Below are 24,747 nucleotides of genomic sequence, written 5' to 3' on the forward strand. Positions count from 1 at the left end.
TACCAAAATTATCTTTTCCTTCACAAGGAATATTGAGTTGCAAGTCCATTTCAAAATTAAGAGCTTTGTATTGCATTGTGAATGTAAACACATCCATCCTACAAAGGGAAAAATAACTTTTAAAAACAGTGTTAAACATTCAGAAGAGGAAATGATCTCTACAATGATATTTCAGAACTGAATTTACAATACCTTTTAGTGAAAAGTAGTAATTTTATAGTTTGATCTGGACATTACAGAAATAAATTATTATGGAAAAGTCTACATTATAGTGAATAAGGTGCAATTTTTTTTCTGGTAATCATAGTTTGAAAAAATGTTCTACTACTTGCTACCAATTAAAAGAAAACTCAATAGCAAGATTATAGATTTTTGAGCCATATATGTGCAAAATTTTAAGTCTGTTTCTTTTTTTCTAAGTAGATTTATGACCATCCTGTCTAGATTGAATTTTTAACAACTTGAATTTATGTCTCTGATTAGACAAACATATTGAGGGACGAGGAATATCAAATTGATAATGATGGCATAAATTTCAACAGTTGGAGAAATGGTGCAATTAGGGTCATATTAAGAGAAAAATAGACTACGAGGTATATATTTTGGATTCTACTCAATTACTTTGTTGCCTTGGATACTTTACAATGTTCTTAGAGAATCTTACTTTCAAGATGGATTTCTATTGATAAAGGAAACTCCTTTTAGTCTTATGAGCCACATTTAAAGCTTAACCAAGTAATGACTGTCAGAAGCACTTTTCAGAATTTAATGTTAAATTATATTTCAAAATCTTGTGTAAATATTCCATTTTAGGCAGTATTTTCTCTTTTGAGCTTTTCCTCCATTGGCTTCTGCTTCTTAAAGGGATTTAACAGTTTTGCTAATGGATATTTTAACCAGACTTCAATATCCATTGTTGCCAGATGTGGAATCTGCACCATTCTACCAGAAACCCAAGCTAAAAATACCCTGGAGATGAGCACATGAATAAAGAAAGATAACACACACACACACACACACACACGCACACAACTGTCTCTGTTGAATAGGAAAAGCACTGGTTGGGAAATATAGGTTTACTTTTTCATCTTGTTACTTGGTTGCTAAGGATTTGAAAATTCAAAGGGCAAAGTGAAATCTAGTTATTTAGTGAAAATTAATTTCTTATTTTTTTAAGACTAATGTTTGTCCTAAGTATGTGTAGATTTGTAACTAGTTCAGAATCAGTGAGTTTTAAAAGGAGGAGGCATGGGAACAATATGGATGGAATTAAGATATTCATCTTCATTTCAGTCTTGACTGACTCAATTCACTCTGCTCCCTCACCACACCCTTGAAAAGGAAGAATATTCATAGTTTATTTTTTTATACCTTTGTTCTAGGCCTAATGCTTACCTCCTTATTAGCTCACACCTAAAATTAATAGTACAATTTAATAAGTAATTCCACTGGGGCAGCTTTTTGAAGATGATATTGATGACTAATATAAATATTATACTTGATCAAAGTTATTATTCTTAATAACTAAATTTAGCTTTTCGTGATTTGCTTTCCTGAGATGTGTAACATGAAGAAGTGAGGAAGTAAAACAGTCCTGTTCCCAGTATAGAACACTGCAAAGCCAAACCACTGGTTTTCTTCCAAAAACAGGGTGCTTATGTGTTCTTGTGCTGCTGGGTGACTGCACAAAACATCTTTTAAACAGTATTTGATATGATGATCTCATATCAATAATCCTAAGTATAGTATTTGCTTTAATAAGTATAATCTATTATTTGTATCCAGTACAGACACATTGATATATTAGGCTTTAGTTTTAAAGTGTAGCAAAAAAGAATAGAGCATAAATGTTTAAAACCAAATGGAAATCAAAAAAGGAGGGGAAATTCTTTTAGTTCATTCAGTTTTAACAGAAATAACAGTTTAAGATAATTTTTTATTTAATACTTATATTACTTTTCAAGGAAAAGACCATTTCAGGCATGAAGAATATCATTGCTGAGATGGAACAGGCATCAAGGTAAATCACTTATTCTACAAGAATTTGGGCACCTACTGGGGGCAAAGTATGGTAGGTACAAAGATAGTAAGAAGCAAGGGGCTTAATGTTATGTACAAGATGATAAATCTCTAATGTTGAAAGGAAGCCTAAGTCTGTGGAAATAAAGAGAGGCTATGGTGTTTGCCAAGCAAAGGAAAGAGAAGGGCATTCAAGGTGGAAGGAATAGCAAAGAGCCACAGAGAACCACAGACCATGTTCAGCAGCCTGTTGAATGACAAGTGGGCGAGTGTGTTGGAACCCAGAGCGTAAGGGGAGAAGTAAAGGGAGGAGAGTAAGCAGGCAGGAGGGGCCTGTGTTACAGACAGATGGGCCTCGATTTTACCCTTTGGGCAATGAGAAATCATTAAAGAATTCTGAGGTATTTATGTTAGAAGGATTACCCAGGCTGAAGAGGTGATGATAGATTGGGGTTGAGGTGTGAGGACAGGAGTGAGGCACTTTGAGGGAGAGAATCTAGGAAAATGCCAGGGTTCTGGCTAAGGAGGAATACTGGACATGATGAAACTATATGGGAAATTTTTCTTCCTCTGAATTTGAAGAGCCTTTGAGACCTTCTTGTAGGTATGTCCAGTAGACAGTTAAACATGAGTCTAGAGTGTAAGGGAGAGGCTGGGGCTGATGACTTCAGAGTCGTCTGGGGACAGATGTGGTTGAGAGTCATGGATGTGAATAGGATTTGTCTGAGAGAAGAGGTGGAGTGAGCAGAATCAGGAGGCTGAGGCTTAAGCCCTGAGAACCATTACTTTTTAAGAGGGCAGAGGAAGAGAAACCTGCAGAGGAGACTAAGCCAAAAAGGCCAGAGGTAGGATGAAGGCTTTCTTACACTTGAGAGTCAGAAGTTTTGAAGTAACTGAGCAGATCACTGACTGTTGTGTATATGTGGCATCCGTTTTCATAGTGAAATGTTGGCAACACAGAGAAACTCTAATGCACTGTCTTCGCAGCATTTATTCCTACAAATTTAAATGCTTTTAAAACTTCTTCAAATTTTTTCAGTGCCAACTGTCCATCTTCTGTCTTGTGATAATTTGTTACTCTGTTTCGGTAAAATGTCTCTTCTGATGTACTGTTTGATCTGTGGAATAGACAGTCGACTGAAGCCCTGATTATGTGTGAACAAGACATTTCCAGAATGCGTCGGCAACTGGATGAAACCAATGACGAGCTGGCCCAGATTGCCAGGGAAAGGGATATCTTGGCTCATGAGAATGACAGTCTCCAGGAACAGTTTTCTAAAGCTAAACAAGAAAACCAGGTATATTTGTTCCTAGAATCGTTTTCCCTAAGAAAAACAGACATTTCTTCTGAGGCATAGCCCTCATTTCATTTTGTTGAAAACCTCAGGCTTTAGAACCAGCCTTTTTTTTTTTTTAACCTTTATTACACAGAATATACTGCATAATTTGCTAAATGAAAATTTCAGACATATGGTGTTAAATATTAAAGAAAAGAGGGAATAGGGTTATAATTAATTTGTATTAAACTTTAGGAAGTATTTCCTTAGTGAAGGAGAAATATTTGAATAAATCAACAAATGAGATAACCTTCAGAAACTTTTAAGAAAAGGGTTCATTTATTTGATGGACTATCACTCTGTTTGAATATGAGTATATGGACTGTGCCACATTATTTGGTCCTCTTTAGCACTATGATTCTTTTTCTTTTTAGGAAAATTTCTTTTATAATTGCTCCTTCTCTAAGCCAGTGTATTTCAGCTTCATCCACAGCCCTCATTTTCAGTACCACTATTTTATTTATTTATTTAAAAAAATTTTTTAATTGAAGTATAGTCAGTGTCACTATTTTAATTTTAATATTAAAAAATTCTGTCTGGAAACATTTTCCCCCCTTAAAATTCTTCAATTCAAGTCATTTCCCTCACTTTGCTATCACTCTCAATGTGTTTGCATCATAAAAGTCTGTATTTTTTAACTGTTAAATATTTTAAATTTACATACACAGATATAAAGATGCAAAGCTTTGTTAATTATTAAAAAGTTTCCTGTGCTGTTAATGTACTTTGTTCAAAAGTTAATGAATAGTAGGATTCTGGAACACAAAAGGGACATTACATCGACATGAAAGAAATCTGAATAAAATACGGACTTTAGTTAATAATGTAGCAGTATTGGCTCATTGATTGTGACAAATGTACCATGTAATTTGTAAGGTGTTAACAACAGAGGAAGCTGAGTGTAGGGTCCATGGATACTCTCTATACTATTTTCACAAATTTTCTGCAAGTCTAAAACTATTCTAAAATAAAGATTATTTTGTAAAAATTAATAGCAATAAAAACAAAAGATGTGAATTATAGGATCTACTTTTGTGTACTCTATTTATAGCTAGAGCAAAATAGGCTAATGGTAAATATAACTTACATTTATAAAAAATTAGATTAAAAACTCTCATCGTTACCATCCACAGTTAGCCACTGTTAATGTATTTTTTACTGACTTTCAATGTACTTAAAAAATTTTATATTATATTTCACATGAACTTTTTAATACAGCTGGCGTAAAACTATATACCACTTTATATCATGCTTTGTTCTACATGAGAAGGCAGCTTGTGAGTGTGAGTCCCCCTGCCTGGCTTGTGATCGTATCATTTAATTTCTATAAATCTCTTCATCGACTGGAAACACGGAGAGTAAATGAGAATATGTCTAGCAAGCACTTGCCAGAGTGTCTAGCATAATCACTCAATAAATGTTTTGTAGCTATTATTAGCTTACGATACCATCATACGTACCTCCTTGCTTTGTTACAACTTCATAAACATTTTTTATAATCAGAGGAAAATTAGTATTATAACAATTTACCAATGTTCAAGAGTATTTTTTCCTTTGTTTGGGTCATAGGTTCCAAGGGTTAGAAGGTGGGTCCCTGTGCACTGCAGGCTATTTAAGAACCCATAATAGAAACCTTAAAAGAATTTCTCCCTCAGTGTCACAACTTTAAACAAATTGAGTTGAGATGTTTTTAGTGTTTATCCTGATTTTTTTCACTAAATAAACATTTCATTTTCCTCTGTTATTAAAAATCATTCCAAACATTTCTCATGGATGCATAGCATTCTATGTGGTTTTACCGCTACATAGATACTATTATTTACTGCATCATTCACCTAAGTGAATAAATACTATCACTATAGCAAATAATGCCTTAATGCACATTCTTTTTCTTTCAGTTTTATAGATTTAATTTCAAATTGAATCAAGCGCTTATGAGATTTCTTTATCAAATTAAGATCTTTCTAAGTGAGCATTTTCAAATATAATGAATACCCCGTATCCATTTCCCACCTTTAACACAAAGCAACATACCTGTCTTTCCTGTTTTTATGAACATTTAAAAGTGTCTTTTGATACATAACTAGGCTGCAGATCACATATTTGCTTTTTGCAGATTTTCACTTACTCCAACGATATGTGGAAATGCCCATTCATTGCTATGACAGAAAAGCTTTAAGTCTTTGCTAATTTGATAGGCAAAATAGTATTTTATTAATTTAATTAGCATTTCTTTGATTACTACTAAATTTTAACTTTTTTCAAGTATTAATCGACTTTTGCTTCCTTTCTGCGAATTTAGTTTGGGTTCTTTGCCGATTTACTGTTTGGTCTTGTGTTTTCTCACTGTCTTTGTTTGAGTTTTATACATTAGGTACATTAGCTTTTATTTACTATGTTTATTGTAAATATTTAAAAATTTATTTATGGGGCTTTGACAGAGTAATTTTTAAGTTTTTCTAGTCAAACTTGTCTTTTTCTTATAGGCACTGTCTAAAAAATTGAATGATACTCATAATGAACTTAGTGACATAAAACAGAAGGTCCAAGATACTAATTTGGAAGTTAATAAACTGAAGAATATATTAAAGTCCGAAGTACGTATACTTATATATATTTTTTTCCCTTTGCTCATGATACCTAAGAATTTTCATTAAAGTTATTGATTGACTATACTCATAGCTGAATCAAGTGCATTTTTAAAATACATAGCATATTTTAGTGTTGATAATGATACGTTAACTATATATTCAGAATGTCACCAGTGTCTAGAAAAGTAACTCAAGTTTTAGTTTGCCATGAAACAATGTTTGGATGAAGGACAGGGGGCCAGAATCAACTTGAGCCCACTTACATTTGAAAATGGTAGTTTACAATTACAAACCTTTGACGAGAGAGGCTCCACCTGACTGTGTAGCAGGTAAGAACTGATCACTGTTGCGGGGCCATCTGTTTCTTAGGACCAGAGGGCAGGTGGCTCTCTTCTGCATTCTCTGTTAGTAACCATTTGACCAGGCGCATGTGTCAGACATCAGATGATTCCCACTAAATTTGGGTACATGTGTTCACAACCCTGGAATAAACAGACAGCTTGACCAAGGATGTTAGGTACGTCCATTTGCCAAAATATTATCGAAAATAATGTTGGATTAACTGCTGTAGTAGGTGTAGTGTTACCTACATAACAATCAAACCATTGATAGGAATTCCTCCACACAAACTGTTTTTCTTATTTTATATAACATATCATTTAATATCAGTTCACAAACATATCTTGAGCATTTCTTTATAGTGTGCATAAGACTGTTTTGGACTTTGAGAGAGAAGATATTCTAAGGAAACTCCAGAATTGCGATCTTGCTTTCGGGCAGCAAGGAGCCTTACATTGCCAAAGCAGATAATTTCCTACATTTCTTGAATTTAAGGTGCTAGCAAAGCAGTGTCATAAACTGACTGAAGCTTTGGAGTCAGATAGGTCTGACTCCTCTTCTCACTAATGACATGGGCTTCTATAGACTAGTCAGCCTCCCTCAGTCTCGGTGTCCCACCTGTAAGGGAAGAACACCCAAGTGAGTAAAACAGGCCTGCACAGTGAGCCCTTGAAGTCTGTCCTGGAATAGGGCAGAATATAAATAAATGAATATCTGAACAACATTGAACATAGTAAGCGTTCAGTCAATGTTAGACACTTCCCTTTTTCTCCCGACTCTGTCACATTTTCTAAAATGCCACCACTGGGGCTTTCAGATTCCGGAATTGTGTTTTCAGATATCACACATCAAACTTCTCTCAGCTTTTAGCATCCTAGGATGAGTTCCTTTATGAGATTCCCTTTCACAACATAGCAGGCACCCGCCTGAGAGAACGAACCATAGGTCCCGTTTGGTAGGGAGGTCCGTTAAGAACTGTTGAGTAGTTTATTCATTCACTCATTTGTTCAGTGTGCGGTATGCTGGGTGTTGAGATGCCAGAGATGAAAAACTGAGAGGAAACAGAGTGGAACCCTAGGCAGTGAGGACCACGTGAGCAAAGACGTAGGGGTTAGAATGTAGATTCTACAGAGAGTGTGGAGTGTAGAGGTGGCTGGTAACAGAGAGGTAAGAAGGACTCGTTTGAACTATATTTTCAGGAAGCTGTTATGACAGCATAAGCCCAGAAGTTATTTGAAGAGTTGCCTTTTAGAAAGATTGTTGTGGAACTGCTGGAAGAATAAATCAGAAGGGTAACAGAATCAGAAGGAGGAAGAGCAGTTAGGAGACACTATAAAATTCAGTTTAAGTATATTATACCATGTACCTCCTAAGTACATACTCTATGCACAACTGTTATCTTTAGTACAGTAATAGAAAACGCCCATCAGATTCCTACTGGCACATTTGGAATATCTGAATCTTAAAAGCCAGTAGAGTAGTTTTAATATGTTAACTTGTTAACCAACAGACGTGGCAAAGATCTTTTCATATTAGTACAACTAGACCACAAGATGGCAATATTAACTGAATTTCAACCAGTCTTCTACTTAATCATACCTGTGAGAACTTAAATATGATTTGAAAGCCTTAAAGGGTGAGACGTTGTTTATTGCAATTTGATCATTTATTTAGCCCAGTGTTTCTGAGAAGGAAATGTATTGTTTATTAACAAGAAGGAGAGAAAGAGATCTCATGCCTTTTAAGTTAATTACCAAAATTATAAATGGTTTTTTTAGAATGAGTTGGCCAAACCATTCTACTAAAATATATTTTTTAAAGTAGCTTCATAATTATTACTCAATATAGTATATAGTTTGTGGAGCTGATTGTTTTCCTCTAGAAATAAGACCCTATTTAGTCATGATACAACTTTTAAGGTTTTTAAAATGTGGTCCTATAGTGTATGCACAGTATATACATGAATGTGTATTTATGAATAGCGTTTATTGGCACAGGTTTGATATTTTACTTCTGAGCAATTTCATGCAAGGTATTAGAACAGAGAGCAAAAGTAAATCATAGAACAGTCCCTGATAGAGAAAATTAAGGTTGGGGTTATGAAGGAAAGACAGGAACCCGAGAGGAAATACACCAAACCAAAAGCATTATCAGAAGTTGACACTTACGCTGTGCAAGCAGTCAGAAGCTCTGTAGCCATAGTACAACTCACAAGAGTGGCCAGGAACAAGGGAATACACAGATACCAGAGGTCGGTCAAGGCAGAAGCTCAGAAACCAGACCAGCAAGTAGGCAGTAAGCAGATACGTGGGAAAAGGAGGCAATGAAGGGTTTTGTTTGAACAGAAGCCAATATAAGAACATGGTCATCGAGGTCTTGAAGATAAGACTAACTACTTAACTTTACTCGGTGAGTGAGCGTGATTCAGGAGCTGGGGCAGATCCTGGCCCCATTCCCTTTCGTTAATTACAGGATGACCAGTTTTCTAAACTGAGGGTATAGATGGGATTCCTTGAGGTTATGTTACAAATGGTCCTCGTGGCAAGTAAATTCCCAATGACCTGACAATGTTGAATCTGCATCACATGTTTGACATTTTACACTTTTAAACTAATGCCCAAAATTTGCTTTTTAGGAATCTGAGAACCGGCAAATGATGGACCAACTCCGAAAAGCCAATGAAGATGCTGAAAACTGGGAAAACAAGGCCCGTCAAGCAGAGGCAGATAACAATACCCTCAAATTAGAACTTATCACTGCTGAGGCCGAGGGTAACAGATTAAAAGAAAAAGTAGATTCCCTCACTAGAGAGCTCGAGCAGGTAAATTTGGGGAAATGTGCTTGTAGTATCTCCTGCATCATATTTAAGAGAGTTTTGTTTGCCTTTCCATAAATCAAGTATGTAAACAAACACTTAAGTTATTTAAATATACTGTGATTGTTAGCCGGTTAACAGTTCTCCACTCTGGTTCTCTAATCTCTTGCCTACCCTACAACTAGAATAATCTTTAGCATTTAAAAAAATTAGGAACTATTTCAAGCTTGCCAAAACAGTGCCCCCCAAAAAAGTAATATAAAAGATGCACATATACCCATCTCCCAGGTTGAAGGATGCTAACTAACATTTTACCGTATTTATAAAGAGTACATTTATTCTTTAAATAAAGTCTCTCTTTATTTAAAGAAATGAAACATTGCTGGTACAATTCCTCATCCTTTCCCCTCCTCCCTCCCTAATGGTTGGTGTGTAGAACTTTCATACCAGTTTATAAGTCTTTTGCATCTGTTTATACTTTTTCTACATACCTGTCACCCACAAATGATGTGTAACCTTTTGCGTGCTTTAAGATTTTTTAAGTGGTAATATACTGTAGATATTCATTTGCAATTTGCCTTTTTTGTTCTATATTATAATTTTGAAATATATCTATTTTAGCACATATAGTGTACATCTAAACAGTTGCATCTATAGTCATGAATAAAATATTTTATTTTTAAATTTCATTTCTGTACAGAAGGACATTTAACTGTCTTCACTTTTTCTATAGTAGAATGCTGTGGCAAACATCCTTTCACATTTCTCTGTGGGTATATATTCCTCCAGGTGTATGTATGCCCGAAAGTGGAATAACTGCATCCAGGACGTGCAGTTTTAACTCTCTAAGTGTTGTCAAATTGTTCTCTAAAGATTTATTCTTCCACAGAAAATCAAGGAGTTATCATTTTCTCAAATACTTATCAATATTTGGTGTTATCAGACTTTTAAATTTTTTCCATACTTTTTGTTTTGTGTTTCCTTGATTACAAGTGAAATTGAAGCTCTTTTCATGTGTCTTGGCCATTCAGGATTCCTCTTCTGTGAATTTTCTCTTGGTTTTTCTCTTAAATGAATTTTCATAAACTTTGCCCATTTTTCTATTGCATTGCTTATCTTTTTCATATGGATTTGTAGGAATTATCTGTCCTTGATAATAATCCTTTTAAATATATTAGTTATCTTCTTTTTGTCTGTGGCTTGTATTTCACTGTGCTTGCAATATGAACAGAAGTGTTAAATCTGATATTGTCAGGATTATTGTCAGCCTTTTTCTGTTTGTTCTATGCTCTTACTCTTCTTTAAGAATCCTTTAGTATCCCAAGACCAGAAAGATATTTTCTTATATTTTCACTTTAAAGTTCTAAATCCTAAAAGTATGTGAAAATTTGCCCTTCGTATTTAGATCTTTAATTCACTTTAACTTTGAAAATAATTCTTGTCTTTTTTTTTGTTGTTGTTGAGAAGTCTGTTTTCAAGCTAACTGTCATTATTTATAAGTCTGTCTTTTGTCATTGGTTCCTTTTAAAGTCTTCTCTTTCTCCTTGTTTGTGGTTTTCCTGTTATATGTCTAGGCATGGATTTATTTATTTATTTTTGGCTTTGGTTTTGTTGTGCCTCTTCAATCAGAGTATTGATGCCTTTTATTAGTTTCAGAAAATTCTCAGATGTAATATCTTTGAATATTGCTTTCTCCAAATTCACTCTACTGTCTCCTTCAACTTTTATAATATGCCCAAATGTTTATTAATCTTTTTATCATAGTTTCTGTATGTTTATTTCTCTTCTGTGATCTGTCTTCTAGCTCATTCTTTTCTCTTCAGCTGTGCTAGTCCGTACTTTGATGCAGTCTTTTTTTTTTTTTTTAATTTTCTTGACTACTTTTCCTTCTTTCCAGAAATTCTTTTTGATGTTTCTTCAAATCTGGCTTCTTTTTGAAAGTGTTATTCTTTTCTTTTCAATTTGTCTTTAATGAACATTTAAGCATATTTTCCCATGCCTTATAAAATGTCTGTTCAGTAATTTGAAGTTCTGGAAGTCTGACCTTGCTATATATGTTGTGTTGCTCTGACTCTGACTCATAGCGGATTGTGTCCTCTTGTGTTTGACTGTCAGCTCCCCTGAAGTAAAACTACCCCACCCCCTGCTATAGAATCTAATATGGCCAGGGAGATGGGTTTGCTTCTACAAAAGGACTCCAAGTTATCGCAGGCATGGAACAGACTTTAGGTTAAAGTTTAGAACTGGGTGTAGTGTAAAGTCAGATTCCAAAATTGGGTGAATCCAGACCTAATGTTTCAGTTTCTTACAGAAGACATTTTTTTCTCTATCCAGAATCTAGGTCAGGATAAACTTTTGGTTGTCTCCCTGTGAGGTTGAATGGCTTTTTTTCTCTGGAGCCTCCTTTCAAGGGCCCCAGATTACATGCAGATCTCAGTTCTGACTATCCATTAGTCCTAAATTCTTGTCGCCTATTCTTGCTTGAGTGTGTTAAGCCATTCACAGTTACTGGGTCTTCTAACCCCCAGTTCTTAGCTTCAGGCCTGCTCATTTGCTCCTTGCTCTGGTTTTGTCTTCTCTTTATTTTTTTGGCATGTGAGAATTTCTCTTTTTTACCTGAAAGCTCAGCTATGAATTGCAAAAATAATTTTTTGTTCTATTTATCCAGAAGGTTTTCCACTTAGTTTAATCAACTATCTTACTAGAACCTGAAACATCCAAAGTGATCTCTTCACAACACAGAACTGATCACATAACCTCCCTCTGGAAGATCTTTTAGTAGAGATAAAGATCTAAATTTGAACATGGCTTAGACGCTCTGTTTTGTCATTTGTATACCTTTTCAACTGCATCTCCTACGCTCCTCCCTGTGGTCTCTGAGCTCTAGCCGTCCTAGCCTTCTCTCTGTTCTTGCTTTGCACTTAGCTGTCCTCTGATTGAAAAGCCACCCTCCCAACACACAGTGTATATCTACTCACCTTTCAGATCTCAGTTCAAGTGGCATTTACTCAGTTAAGCCTTTCCTGAATTCCTTGATCCTCTTAGTCACTTTCGTCTGTTACACACTTTTGTCTCTAGAAATATTTGCTTAATGTGCATTTACATGTTCATCTGTATGATTATTTTATTGATACATGACTCTACTCATGAGAGCAGGGACCATTTTGCTTTCCATTGGATATGCATCTAGCCACATTGACTGGAACTTAGAATATACTCAATAAGTGTGGAATGGATGGATAGGTGGACGGATGGGTAGATGGGTGGGTGGATAGATGGATGGTTAGATAGAAGGTTGAAGAATGAGTGAGAAGTAGAGTCAGTGAGGAAGGAATAGAGGGAGAAAGATAGGAGTGAATTGTGGCCAAATAACTTATTCCAGGAGCAATTTTTTGTGTGCATTGTACTTGTAAAGGAAGAAAAATTTCTTTATTTGCCTCTCAGTTCTGTTAGCTTCACATAATAGCAAATACTTCTCTGTAGGTGGCAGTGTACTTACAAAAGACATTTTTTCTGAAAACAAAAACAAAAACAAAAAACGAGGGTGGAATTGTCTTGAACATTTAAAAGCATTTACATAACTTCAATTTCATATTACAGTTTTAAAACCTGCTCTTATTTTCCATAATGTGGATGTATTCTTGATTTATACTTGCCCAGAGTCTTTTTCCCTCAGAGTTATTAGTGTTGGATAATTATTGGTCCTCATTTTATGATATTACAGCTGGTATAAACGTGCCATTCAAGAATGGAAAATGGGGGGTGGGAAGGGACTGGGATTTCAAAATGTAGAGTAGATAAACAAGATTGTACTGTGTAGCACAGGGAAATATATACAGGATCTTGTGATGGATCACAGTGAAAGAGAACGTGACAATGAATGTATGTATGTTCATGTATAACTGAAAAATTGTGCTCTGCACTGGAATTTGATACAACATTGTAAAATGACTATAACTCAATAAAAATGTTTACATATAAAAAAAAAGAAAAAGCCATTCTACCACAAAAAAAAAAAAAAAGAATGGAAAATGGGTATTGTGAGTGAAAGTGGCTGATGTTTTGTCTTTAACAATGGTGATATTTATATTATAGAATAATTGAAACTATAGCAAATATAGACAGAACTATAGGCTAAACATGTAAATCTCAACTAGCTTTGGGTCTGAGACATTTAATTGAGATAAGTTGTTTTCTAAGTACATTAGAAAGAATGACCAGTTGACCACTTTCCTCATGGATTTTATATATAGAAATCTGAAACCTGAATTTCTTTCCCAGAATGTTTTGTACATACTGTTATCACCTATATCATTTAAAGTTCCTTGTAATCTAAAAGTACTATCATTAAAAGATTGCCCCACATTGTTTTCCATGTTGTCGTCTTTTTTTTTTAAGTTAAGAAAACGTCTCTATATATAATAATTTTGTCCTTGCAGCACTTAAATGCAGAACGGTCCTACAAGTCCCAGATTTCTACTTTACATAAGTCTATTGTAAAGATGGAAGAGGAGCTTCAGAAGGTTCAGTTCGAAAAAGTATCTGCCCTTGCAGACTTGTCTTCCACAAGGGAACTTTGTATTAAACTTGACTCAAGCAAAGAACTTCTTAATCGACAGCTGGTTGCTAAAGATCAAGAGATAGAAATGGTATGTAATACATTTTAAAATAGTTCTTTCAATATTACTATTACCATAAAATTACCACAATTTAAAAAAACCAAACTATTTTTATAAAATATCACATCAAGCCATGCCTTTCAACTTGAGATTTTATTTTTAAAGTAAAAGAAATTAATGTATGCTGTATTCCAAACAATTCAAGGTCAGAATAGAAACTCTTCCTTTGAGTATGTAATTTGCATTTACTTTTAGCCAAAAGAATTATAAAACACATTGACATATCAATCAACAAAGAACCATGAGATTGAGGATTATCCAGCTAAATTATAACTTTAATGATATTCTTTTAACCTAAATTTATTTAATGATTGGCTGATTAATTACTAATTAATCTTGCTTTAACTTTTATTTGATTATTATTAGTAAGGGTGCATTAATTCTGTATGTTTACTAATTAGCTGTATTTTATAAATTGTCTGTTCATATCATTAGTTCATTTTTCTCATCAATTTGTTCATCTTCCTTATATAGGATATTAACTGTTTGCTGAGTTTATTTTTATCTGTTTTTTTTCCTTGTAAATTTTGGTTGTTTATAATGATAATCAATATGTTTATTTTTTCTATGGTCAAATATCATTTTTTAAATTGTTTCTAGTCTACACCTAATTGTTTCTAGTTCTTCCCCACCCGCCTACTCCTCTCCTAATTATTTCAATTTTATTTAACTTTCTTTTCTTAGAGTTTTATCTTTTCACATTTAACTTTAAAAAATGCACATATAATTTATTATAATGTATATTGTGAGATAGGAATAATTTTTTTTCTAAATAGTGATGTCTGGTTTTCCCCCTCTTGAAGAAACATTTGGCTTACAGAGCATTATTTAGGCTCAAGATAACCTTCAAAAAGTGAAGTTTCCCATAGGATCATGCAAGAGAGGGAATATGCAATTGCTCCTTATCTTAACTATGGAATACGATGACATTCCATCCCTGGTGGTTAGGTGTTTGTAACTCACCTAACTCAAGACAAAGCAGTACTCACAGATACTACCATGTCAGTCTTGCAGAAATATATTCAGAAATATCAAAGCTGAAAATGGGAGTTGTTTGCAGTTTGGGATTAATCATACTCTTTACTTAAATGAATTTTCTGATATCAGAGGGTTGGGGAAAGTGATATTCTGTGTGTGTGTGTGTATCTGGTAAGGAGGACACGATTTGTAATCAAGAAATTAAATTTATGACATAATACAGAAATTTGTCTCTGATAATAAATCGGTTAAGTGAACAAATGGGAATAAGTATAGGTGTCTTCCTGTTATTGTACAGATGGAGAATGAGTTAGATTCTGCTCGTTCTGAAATAGAACTCCTCAGGAGTCAGATGACAAATGAGAGGATCTCCATGCAGAATCTAGAAGCTTTGCTGGTGGCCAATCGAGACAAAGAATATCAGTCTCAGATAGCACTTCAAGAAAAAGAATCTGAAATTCAGCTTCTTAAAGAACACCTTTGTTTGGCAGAAAATAAAATGTGAGTTGGCTAGCAATATGATAACATAAAGTCATATTTCTTAAATTTTGAGTACATTATAGGCTAAAGCTGGAATTTAGACAATTTAGTGCCATAATTTTTTCCATCAGAGCTTTGCGTATAAGAGAACATCTATTGATTTAACAATATTATGTTTAGGAAATCTTATAACCAGATAAGAAAAAAATTAAGTACTCTGAAACCAGAAGAATTTTTCTATTTTTGGACCTACCTTGTATTGCTACCTAGTCTGTTTGTCACACAGTATTTCTCTATGTACCTATAAGTATATACTGGGTACCTGGAAGAACCATGTATTCACAGAATGCTGCAGGCTTCCCCCAGAGCATTGATTTTGACTTTTTAAAAAAAGAATCCCTAGTGCCTTTAGCACCTTATTACAGGACTGGAGGGTTGGGTGGAAATGCCTGCCTGGATCATGAGTATTTTATTGTTAAACTTGGTCACCCCCCACAAAACCTGACGAGGACCCTTAGCCTCTGTTCTTATCTGTCCACCTGCAACACTTTCATCCAGCCTCAACTCTGCCCTCCCATCCTAGTGTGGGATGTGGGGAAGGACAGGAAGCAATGTCTCAGGAATCAGCCACTTGTAGGAGCCCCTGGCTGAGCCAAGGCTGCAAAGCCAGGGCCAGTTTCCTTCCGAAACTTTTTAGGTTGTGGCAGCTGTGATTGAGCCATTCTTTTCAGTCACTGCAGTTGGGCTTTTGTGATACATTCAACCAGTTCTGCAGGATTATTTTCTCAAACTGGAGGTGGAAACCTGCCTCAGTGGAGTGTGCCAAAACTCCCACCTTAAGGGGGACATTCTGTTTTAGACTTGCTGGTAAGTACTGCCACTTAGAACTGGTAAGCCTGATAAGCTTCTGTGTTCTTATTCTCTAAAGTTTAGACTCCAGCAGTCTACAATGCAGTCCTGAAAGCCAGCAACGAGGATAGAATGTCCTGTGCCAGCAGCGTTTGTCTCTGTCATTATTGTCCTTATGATAGGGGCTCTATCACAGGGTTTTTGAGCCATTGTTTAGCCCTAAGGACTATCCTGTTAAATTGAAGAGAGTGGATATATCAAATTTCACTACAAATATACATAAGGCATTTGGTTGCTTAAATGTTTATATACACACACAGAGCATATTAATCATGGTGCTAGTGTGTCCAGTCTTATATGCACTGGAATATATGTATAATACCTGAAAGTACACTTGTAAAAATGATCTGCAGTAAAGAGATAATAAATAATATCACCCCATCTAAACATTGGGAAACTGAGACGGGGAAGGTTTAACTAATTGAATGGGGCTGGGACAGTTTAGGCTTTTAGTAGGCTACTTTGCACATTTACTACATCTAAACTTGGCATTATTTTCGATGTGCTAATACGTCTATTAAAATCACAATTTTGCTTGGATCCAGCGAGAAACCATTGCCAGCATGGTTTCATGTACTCTAGGAGTCCTAGCCATATTTTACCTTTAATTAGCTGTCACTCTTACATTCCTTTACACAGGGCCATCCAGAGTAGAGACGTGGCCCAGTTCAGGAATGTCGTAACGCAGTTGGAAGCTGATTTAGACATTACCAAGAGACAGCTAGGGACAGAGCGCTTTGAAAGGTAAGCCTTTCAAACACTATGCAGTGTTCAGCCTGGAGAGCATTGCTTCTTAGAGAACAACAGATTTTGGTTATTTCATGATGGTTATATTTTCAAGTATGATTTTAACTACAGTTTTATGACAGTATTAATAATGTCACTGGAGATAAAGTTTGAAAGCCTCATTATTTTGCTTTAGGGAGAGGGCCGTGCAAGAACTTCGCCGCCAGAATTACTCAAGTAATGCTTATCATTTGAGTTCTGCGATGAAGCCAAATGCAAAATGTCATTCACCAGAACGTGTTCACCATCGATCTCCTGACCGAGGCCTAGATCGATCATTAGAAGAGTAAGTGCGTTAAGGATCCATTCTTCGGGAACCACATAGCAATAGAAACTGCATATTTGAGGGGATAAGAAAACTCAGTAACAGTCTGTCATTAGTAGTGCTGTTTAAACATGATTACATAATTAGATATGTTGACCAAAAATATACTGCTAATCAGTTTTATATAAATATACCAGAGAAAGGTGTCTATTCTATCTAATGTTTACATAAATTATATTTTTAAAATCTGATTTTTAAAAATTTCTACAAGACACATTTTTCTCATATACCTTCATTAACAAAATATTGGCTAATTATTAACAGCACCATAAAATACATATACTCTAGGAAAGTAATAGGCTAAATTTTCAGGGGAAAATATCTTATATTCCGGTATTTTACAAATTTTATAAAAATATTTTTATTTGGAAATAGCTTCAAGCTTACAAGAAGTTAACAAAAATAAAAATAAAATAATACAAAGAACATCTGTATACCTTTTACCCATACTCACTATTATTAAAATTTTACCCCATTTGCTTTCTTTCTTTTTGGGGGAGGTAATTAGATTTATTTGTTTATATTTAGAGGAGGTACTGGGGGTTGAACATAGGACCTTGTGTGTGTTAAGCATGTGCTCTACCACTCGAGCTATCCCCTCCGCCCCATCCCCATTTGCTTTTTACGTGTTTGAGACCACATACGAGCTATCTCACACACTCTCACATGCTACGTCCTCCTTTCTCCCTCTCTCTCTCTCCCTCTCCCTCTGTCTCTTGCTTTCTTCCCACCACCCCACAACAGACGTTTTTAAACAGTAACCAGTACCTCCAGTTGGAACCATCGTCACAAGTTTCTTCCTTGCCTCCTTCCACTCTGTATTTGTGTGTCCTTTCTTCAGTGAGAATCTGGTTCAACATCAACATACCTACTCAACAGCAGTGGCACAGTTACTTATTTGCTCAGTCCCAGAATGCATCTAAAATACTTTCAGAATTTCTTCACCTATATCACTACAATAAACAGACCAACTCAAATGCTCAGAATCTGTTTACAGTTCTTCCTTCCCATCCCTGTATACACCCTTAACCGAGTCTTGAGGGCATATAGTCAAATACTATGTTCCTAAACTACTTGGATTAATTTTCTTTTTTTCCCTTTCACTGTGGTCATCGTATACATTTGAAATAACATTAGATTCATTTGTCTCAGTTTGCTTTCATTTTTCACTTTTCTTGATTATGTTGAGACATCCTAACCAAGAAGAAGAGATTTCTTCCCATTTGTTCAAATTTGCTTTGTGTCTTTCAGGAATGGCTTGTAATTTTCTCTATATAGGTTTTGAACATTTCTTGTTAAATTCATTCCTAAATACTTTATTTTGTTGTTGTTGCTATTGTAAATGGGGTTTCTTTCATTTATTGTATCTTCAAAAAATGCTATTTTTGCATGTTAATTTTCTATCATGTTACCACGCTAAATTCTTTTATGGTTTCATTAAGTTTGTCTTTGATTCTTTAGGGGTTTCCAAGTATACTATCATGTTATTTGCAAAAGGAGATAATTTTTATTTCTTCTTTTCCTATTTTATCTCTTGAATTGTATTCTCTAGTTAATTGTATTCACTAGTGTCTTCAGAGTAATGATAAATAGTAGTGGCAAAAGTGGACATCCTTGTTTTAATTCTGACCTTTAGTGGGAATGCCTCTACAGTTTGCCCATTAAGTAAGATGCTGGCATTAGGATTGAGGTTTGTATGTTTTATGGCATTAAGGAAACACCACCCATTCCTAGTTTTTCAAGATTTTTTATTAGGAAAGAATGTTTTTGTCAAGGGCTTTTTCAGTATCTATGAAGATATGATTCTTCTCTTTAGAACTATTAATATGTGAGTTATATTAATAAATTTTTCAGCTACTGACCCATCTTTGAATTTCTGGCATAGACTCTATTTGATCATAGTGTATTATTTTCTTAGTGTTCATTAAAATTTTATTTATTTTAGGTTTGTGTATCAATATTCTTAAGTGATATTGGTCTATAATTTTCTCTTTGTGATATTTTTATCAAGTTTAGATACCAATGTTATATTTGCTTCAAAAGAAGAATTTGAAAGTTTTTTGTTTACTGTGCTTTGAAACAGTTTATATAGTTTGGAATTATCTGATCTGTAAGGATTTGGGTGAATTTACCTGTGAAACCACATAGCTGTCGTTCTTTTTTTTTTTTTTTTTTTTGGCATGTTCTTCCTTGATAACTTATTCTATTTCTTCATTGGAAATTGGTCTTTTTAAGCTTTCTATCTCTACTTTATTTGTCTAAAATTTATCCAGATTTTCAAATTTATTTGCACAGAAGTAACCACTGCAGTATTTTATAAATTTTACAATTTCCTCTATATCAATAGTTATATCCTGCTGTCATTTCTTATTTGTATATGTGTGCTTCCCCTTTTTGTTTGTTGATTGCCTTAGCCTATGGTTTGTTTACTTTGTTTATTGCTTCAAAGAACCAGCATTTTGATTTACTGATTTAACCTATTTTCATTTCTCTATCTTAATATCTGTTTCTATTTATATTATTTCCTTACTTGGGCTAGCTTTTCATTTACTATGCTGGAATTTTTTCTGTTAGCTTTTTGTGTTAGAAATTTAATTCATTTATTGCCATTCTTTCATTTTTATTGATGTAGACATTCAAGGCTCTGATTTTTTCTGTGATCGCTGCTTTAAATGTATTACATAGATTCTGATATGTGGTGTTTTTGTGATCATTATTTTTCAGAAATTTTCTAATTTCTGTTTGTATTTTCACCTTTACCCAGGAGTTATTTGATAGAATATCTTTTAATTTTCCAGTGAAAAGGGTTTTTTTGTTGTTGTTGTTTTGGTTTCATTTCTAATTTCTAGTGTTACTGCATTGTGATTAGAGACTCTTGTTTGTAATATTTCTATTTTATGGAAACTACTGATGTTTTCTTTGTACTTTACTACATGATCAATTTTTGTGAACAGTTAATGTGCACTTGAGAAGATACGTTCTTTCTTATCAGAGTGTAGTGTAATGTATCTATTTAGTTCTTTTATAATGTCATTTAATTTTTGTTCACATGACCTATTTTACTAAGAATGGTGTCTTAAAATCTCCTATTATATGTTTTTATTTCTTCTTGTATCTCCTATAAATTTTGTTTTATATAGGTAGTTTGTTGTTTTATTTGTTGCATAGATATTCTGAACTGTCATATCTTCATTGTGAATGTGGCTTTTATGGTTATTTACTGATGCATTTAATTTTTTTGGAAGGAGGAAGGATTGACATCTACTTTGTCTGGTATTAGAATTACAACTCCTGTTTCCATATTGTCTCCATTTACCTGGTAAATCTTTGTCCATCTCTTTATTTTTAGCTTTTTTGAATCACTGCATTTAAGTATCTCTCTTGTATATAGCATGGATTTGAATTTTGCTTTATAATCCATTTTGAAATTCTTTTCTTAAAATAGGTAAGTTAAGCTCCTTTACATTATTGATATGGCAGTTTAATTTGGTCTCAACTCTGTCATATTATCCTATATTATGATAACTGTGTTTAACCATGTTTTATTTACTGTATTTCTTTCTCAATTTGGTTATTCTTCTTTGTGCACATTTCTTTTCACACTCAAAAGATTGAATTGTGTTTTATTATAGATTACCTTTTCATTAATATTTTTAATAGTAGCCTTAATCCTTCTTTTAAAAAATGTAAGCTTCTGCTGTTTGTTTTAAATGGTATCCTCTGACTGCCAGCTATTATCCAAACAACGGTCAATGTACTTAATTTACTTTCCTCAACCAGTGATCTGTTTGCTTTTCCTATAGTGTTGCCTTTTCCGGTTGTCATATAAATGGAATCAGATAGTCTGTAGTCTATAGTGGCTGACTTTCACTCACCCTTATATATCTGAGATTTATCCAGTTTGTTGTATGTATCAGATATTACTGGATATTCTTTTTAACCGCTGAGTAATGTTGCGTTGTATGGCTATAACGAGGTTTTGTTTTGTTTCGCTTTACTTTTTATTTTGAAATGATTGTAGGTATTTGCGAAAATAGTACAGATAGTTCCACGTATCCTTCCCCCATTTTCTTCCCCCAGCTTTTCCCAATGGCAATATCTTACAAATCAGGAAACTGACATTGGTAGTCAGTGAACTAGTCTATAGGCCTTACTCAGTTTTCACTACTTTTTACGTGCACTTGTTTGTGTGTGTGTGCAGTTTTTTTACATACCACACATGTAATAATACCTCAGTCGAGGTACTGAGTTGCGCCATCAGCACCAGGGAACTCATTCCTTCATGACACACCTTTGTAGTCACAGTTCTCGCGTCCTCCTCCCTACCCGCGAGCAAACACTAATTTCTTCTCCATCTCTGTAATTCTGTCATTTCAGGAATATTATATAAATGGAATCACACACAGGTTGTAACTTTGAGACTTTTTTCATTTACCACAATGTCCATAAGATTTGTCCGAATTGTTGTATGTCAATTGTTCATTCCTTTTTATTATTGAACATTATTCCATGATATGGATGTTATCACAGTTTGTGAAAATTGAGTGAGAAAGTACATTGTATCTGTTCTCCTTCACAGAAGCTGGGGGGAAGAAATCTCAAGTATTGCCTAAGTAATGTTAGAATAGATTTTTCATGTATTGTGAAGTCATTGAGTTAAAACTATTAATCTATGTAATTTTTTCCTCTCTTGCAGGAATCTTTGCTATAGAGATTTCTGACACGTGGAAAAATTCTTCACATCCTTGGGAGAGGTCAAAGTTACAAACTGATTTTTTTTTTTTTTTTGCTATATGATTGCATTATCTTTTGAATGCTTAACAATGTTAAATGTATTTATTAACTTTGTGCCTCTGAATCTCTGTTTTCATGTGCCATATCACAGCGATCTGAGATGACTTATAAAAACAAAAGTGCATATGGCTCTTTCTATCCATACAGTAATAGTGAGTGTAAAATCTGCTTACTTCACTATTGAACATGGTTATGTTAACTATCCGGAGTAAATAAAGAAGCTTATAAAAAGAGGGAAAAGTGTTTTTACAAAACTGATTTTTTCTTTGTGATTTATGCTTTCATGGCTAGAGAAGTTGTGCCAACCTGGGCACAATTGACCAATACTGGCCTAGGACCCCGTTTTCCATTTTGGAGCCAAGCTGACATAAATTCCAGGCCATAATCTGACTTGAGAACAGTAGATAGTAGGAGTGTGTCAGGGTTTTTAAATGCATAGTATTGTGCCACTAATTAACATACATTTTCTACAATTGTGTTTACCCCTACTATTTTTAGAAAGGTAGGTGATGCTATCTATATCTGTCAAGAATGTAGGATTTTTTAATAAAAATCTGTATTTTTAATACGTTTTCTTTAAAATATTAAAATACTGCAATCAACTTAATTGCCATTTTATTTATTTTTTTTTGCCTATGGCAGCTGTCTATAATGTAGACTAACAAGTTCAGTGATGTTTCCTTATTTGCCCTAAAATCTCCCAAATCTCTTCCCTTTTCTGTCCATAGGCCTTGATTTAATGTTGATATTGCAATTTGAACACTACTGTATTTTACTGATATAAGCTATTTGTACTCTTGCCATTTTAATAAAAAAAGTCCTGTCATTAATAGTATTCATATGATGTAGACAGTTTCTCATTTTATGTAATCACTGTTCATTATGACTACAGTAATGTAGGCTAGTGCCCTGATTTAGGTCTTGTTTATTCATTAGCACTCTAACATTCCACCATAAATTCATGATATATATTCATTTTACTTTGATTTTTAAAAACCTTGAGGTTTACTCATCTAATTCAAGAGAGTTATTACAGATTGGTTTAAAAAATTGAATGATTAAAAATAAGATATCCTTTTATAAACATGTTACAGAATAATATACAGAAAAGTTGTTCTTGCTAATATTAAATAATATACCAGTAAATATGCAGAATTAACCTTTGCTAAGTGGCAAAGCATTAGATCATCATAACATTAACTTCAGTCTGTATCCACCTCCTGTAAGAGCTGCCAAGGAGCCACCAAGGGCACTTACCACACGTTTCGTGTGGGGAGGGCAGGATGCAGGGAGAGGGGCATGAGAGAGTATGTAAGAAAATGTTTCCATACTTGATTAAATGTATACTGTACTTGACTTGTGCCATCTATTGCAGAATACTTAAAAGGAAAATTATATGGTAAGTACGAAGGGGCCAACATTATCCAAAGGTAGGGAAACCTTAACTGTATACTATGTTAAAATTCAAAGAAAAAATTATTTCTTATGATAATGTTTAAGAACACTGTTTTAAATGAGAGTCTAATTGCTTGATGTTAATGTATAATAGCTTATCAATATGATAAAGCCAGTACAGAAAATGCAATAAAATACACAACATAAAAACTATACCAAACTTTTTTTTCCTTTGATGACAAAGAAATCTGAAAAAGAACTCTCACCTTTGAAATGTCATGTTTAATACAAAATGTCCAGTCTTGCTGAAGTAAGGGTGTTTTAAAAGAGGATTGTTAACCATGTGGGTTAAATATCTCATAGGCACTGTCTTGGTACAGCCAAACTGAATTCAACAATGTCTCCTCCTTGCATTCTCTGCCCTTGTTTCCCACCGAAGAGGTCACCAGCCACTCTGTCAGATGCCTGAACCCTGAGCTCAGATGCCACCCCAGGTCACTTCCTTCCCTTCTCATTCCACACATTCAGTCAACTTAAATGTCATTTCTTACTATACATTTTTGCTGAAAGAAACTAAAGAAGACCTAAATAAGTGGAAAGACATCCCGTGTTCATGGTCTGGAAGGCTTAATATTAAGATGAACTACTTCCCTAAACCATCTTCAGATTAAATACAATCTTTATCAAAACTCCAATAGGGTTTACTGTTTTTTTTTTTTTTTTTGCAGAAATGGAAAAGCCAATCCTAAAAATCACATGGAGTTGCAAAGGACCCAAAATAGCCCAAACAATCTTGAAACAGGAGAACGAAGTTGGAGGAGTCACATTTCCCAATTTTGAAACTCACTGCAGAGCTGTAGTAATCAAAATCGTACAGTACTGGCATACAGACAGACATAAGGGTAAATAGAATAGAATTGAGAGTCCAGAAATAAACCTATACATCTGTGGTCAATTGCTTTTGACAAGGGTGCCGAGAGCATTCAATGGGGAAAGAACAGTCTCTTCAACAAGTGGCACTGTGACAACCGGACATCCACATGCCAAAGAAAGTAGTTGGACCCTGCCACACACCACATGCAAAATCAACTCAAAATCATATACTTAAAATTTAAGTGCTAAAACTATAGAACTCTTTGAAGAAAACACAGAGGCAAATCTTCATGCCCTTGTATTTCACGGTGGTTTCTTAAATAGGACTTAAATGACAAACAACAACAAACGTAGATGAGTTGGACTTCATCAGAACTGAAAACATCGTGCATCAAAGGGCATTATCAAGAAAGTGAAAGACAACCCA

The 24,747-nt window shown here is 34.4% G+C and overlaps 1 protein-coding gene across 4 annotated transcripts in view; it reads left to right on the forward strand.

Annotated features, from left to right (window-relative positions):
- Positions 1-23,462, forward strand: part of TSGA10 (testis specific 10) — a 59,032-nt gene extending 35,570 nt beyond the window's left edge. For all 4 annotated transcript variants that reach the window (XM_032469545.1, XM_032469544.1, XM_032469546.1 and 1 more), the window contains 9 exons: positions 1,965-2,020; positions 3,149-3,317; positions 5,843-5,953; positions 8,922-9,107; positions 13,541-13,750; positions 15,057-15,259; positions 16,787-16,891; positions 17,070-17,219; positions 21,955-23,462. In XM_032469545.1, the coding sequence (XP_032325436.1) occupies positions 1,965-2,020; positions 3,149-3,317; positions 5,843-5,953; positions 8,922-9,107; positions 13,541-13,750; positions 15,057-15,259; positions 16,787-16,891; positions 17,070-17,219; positions 21,955-21,979 (1,215 nt within the window). In that variant the 3' untranslated portion in view covers positions 21,980-23,462. The remainder of the gene's footprint in view (positions 1-1,964; positions 2,021-3,148; positions 3,318-5,842; positions 5,954-8,921; positions 9,108-13,540; positions 13,751-15,056; positions 15,260-16,786; positions 16,892-17,069; positions 17,220-21,954) is intronic.
- Positions 23,463-24,747: the final 1,285 nt, after the last annotated feature.

This window comes from Camelus ferus, chromosome 28, assembly GCF_009834535.1.
Source record: "Camelus ferus isolate YT-003-E chromosome 28, BCGSAC_Cfer_1.0, whole genome shotgun sequence".
NCBI classification, from domain to species: domain Eukaryota; kingdom Metazoa; phylum Chordata; class Mammalia; order Artiodactyla; family Camelidae; genus Camelus; species Camelus ferus.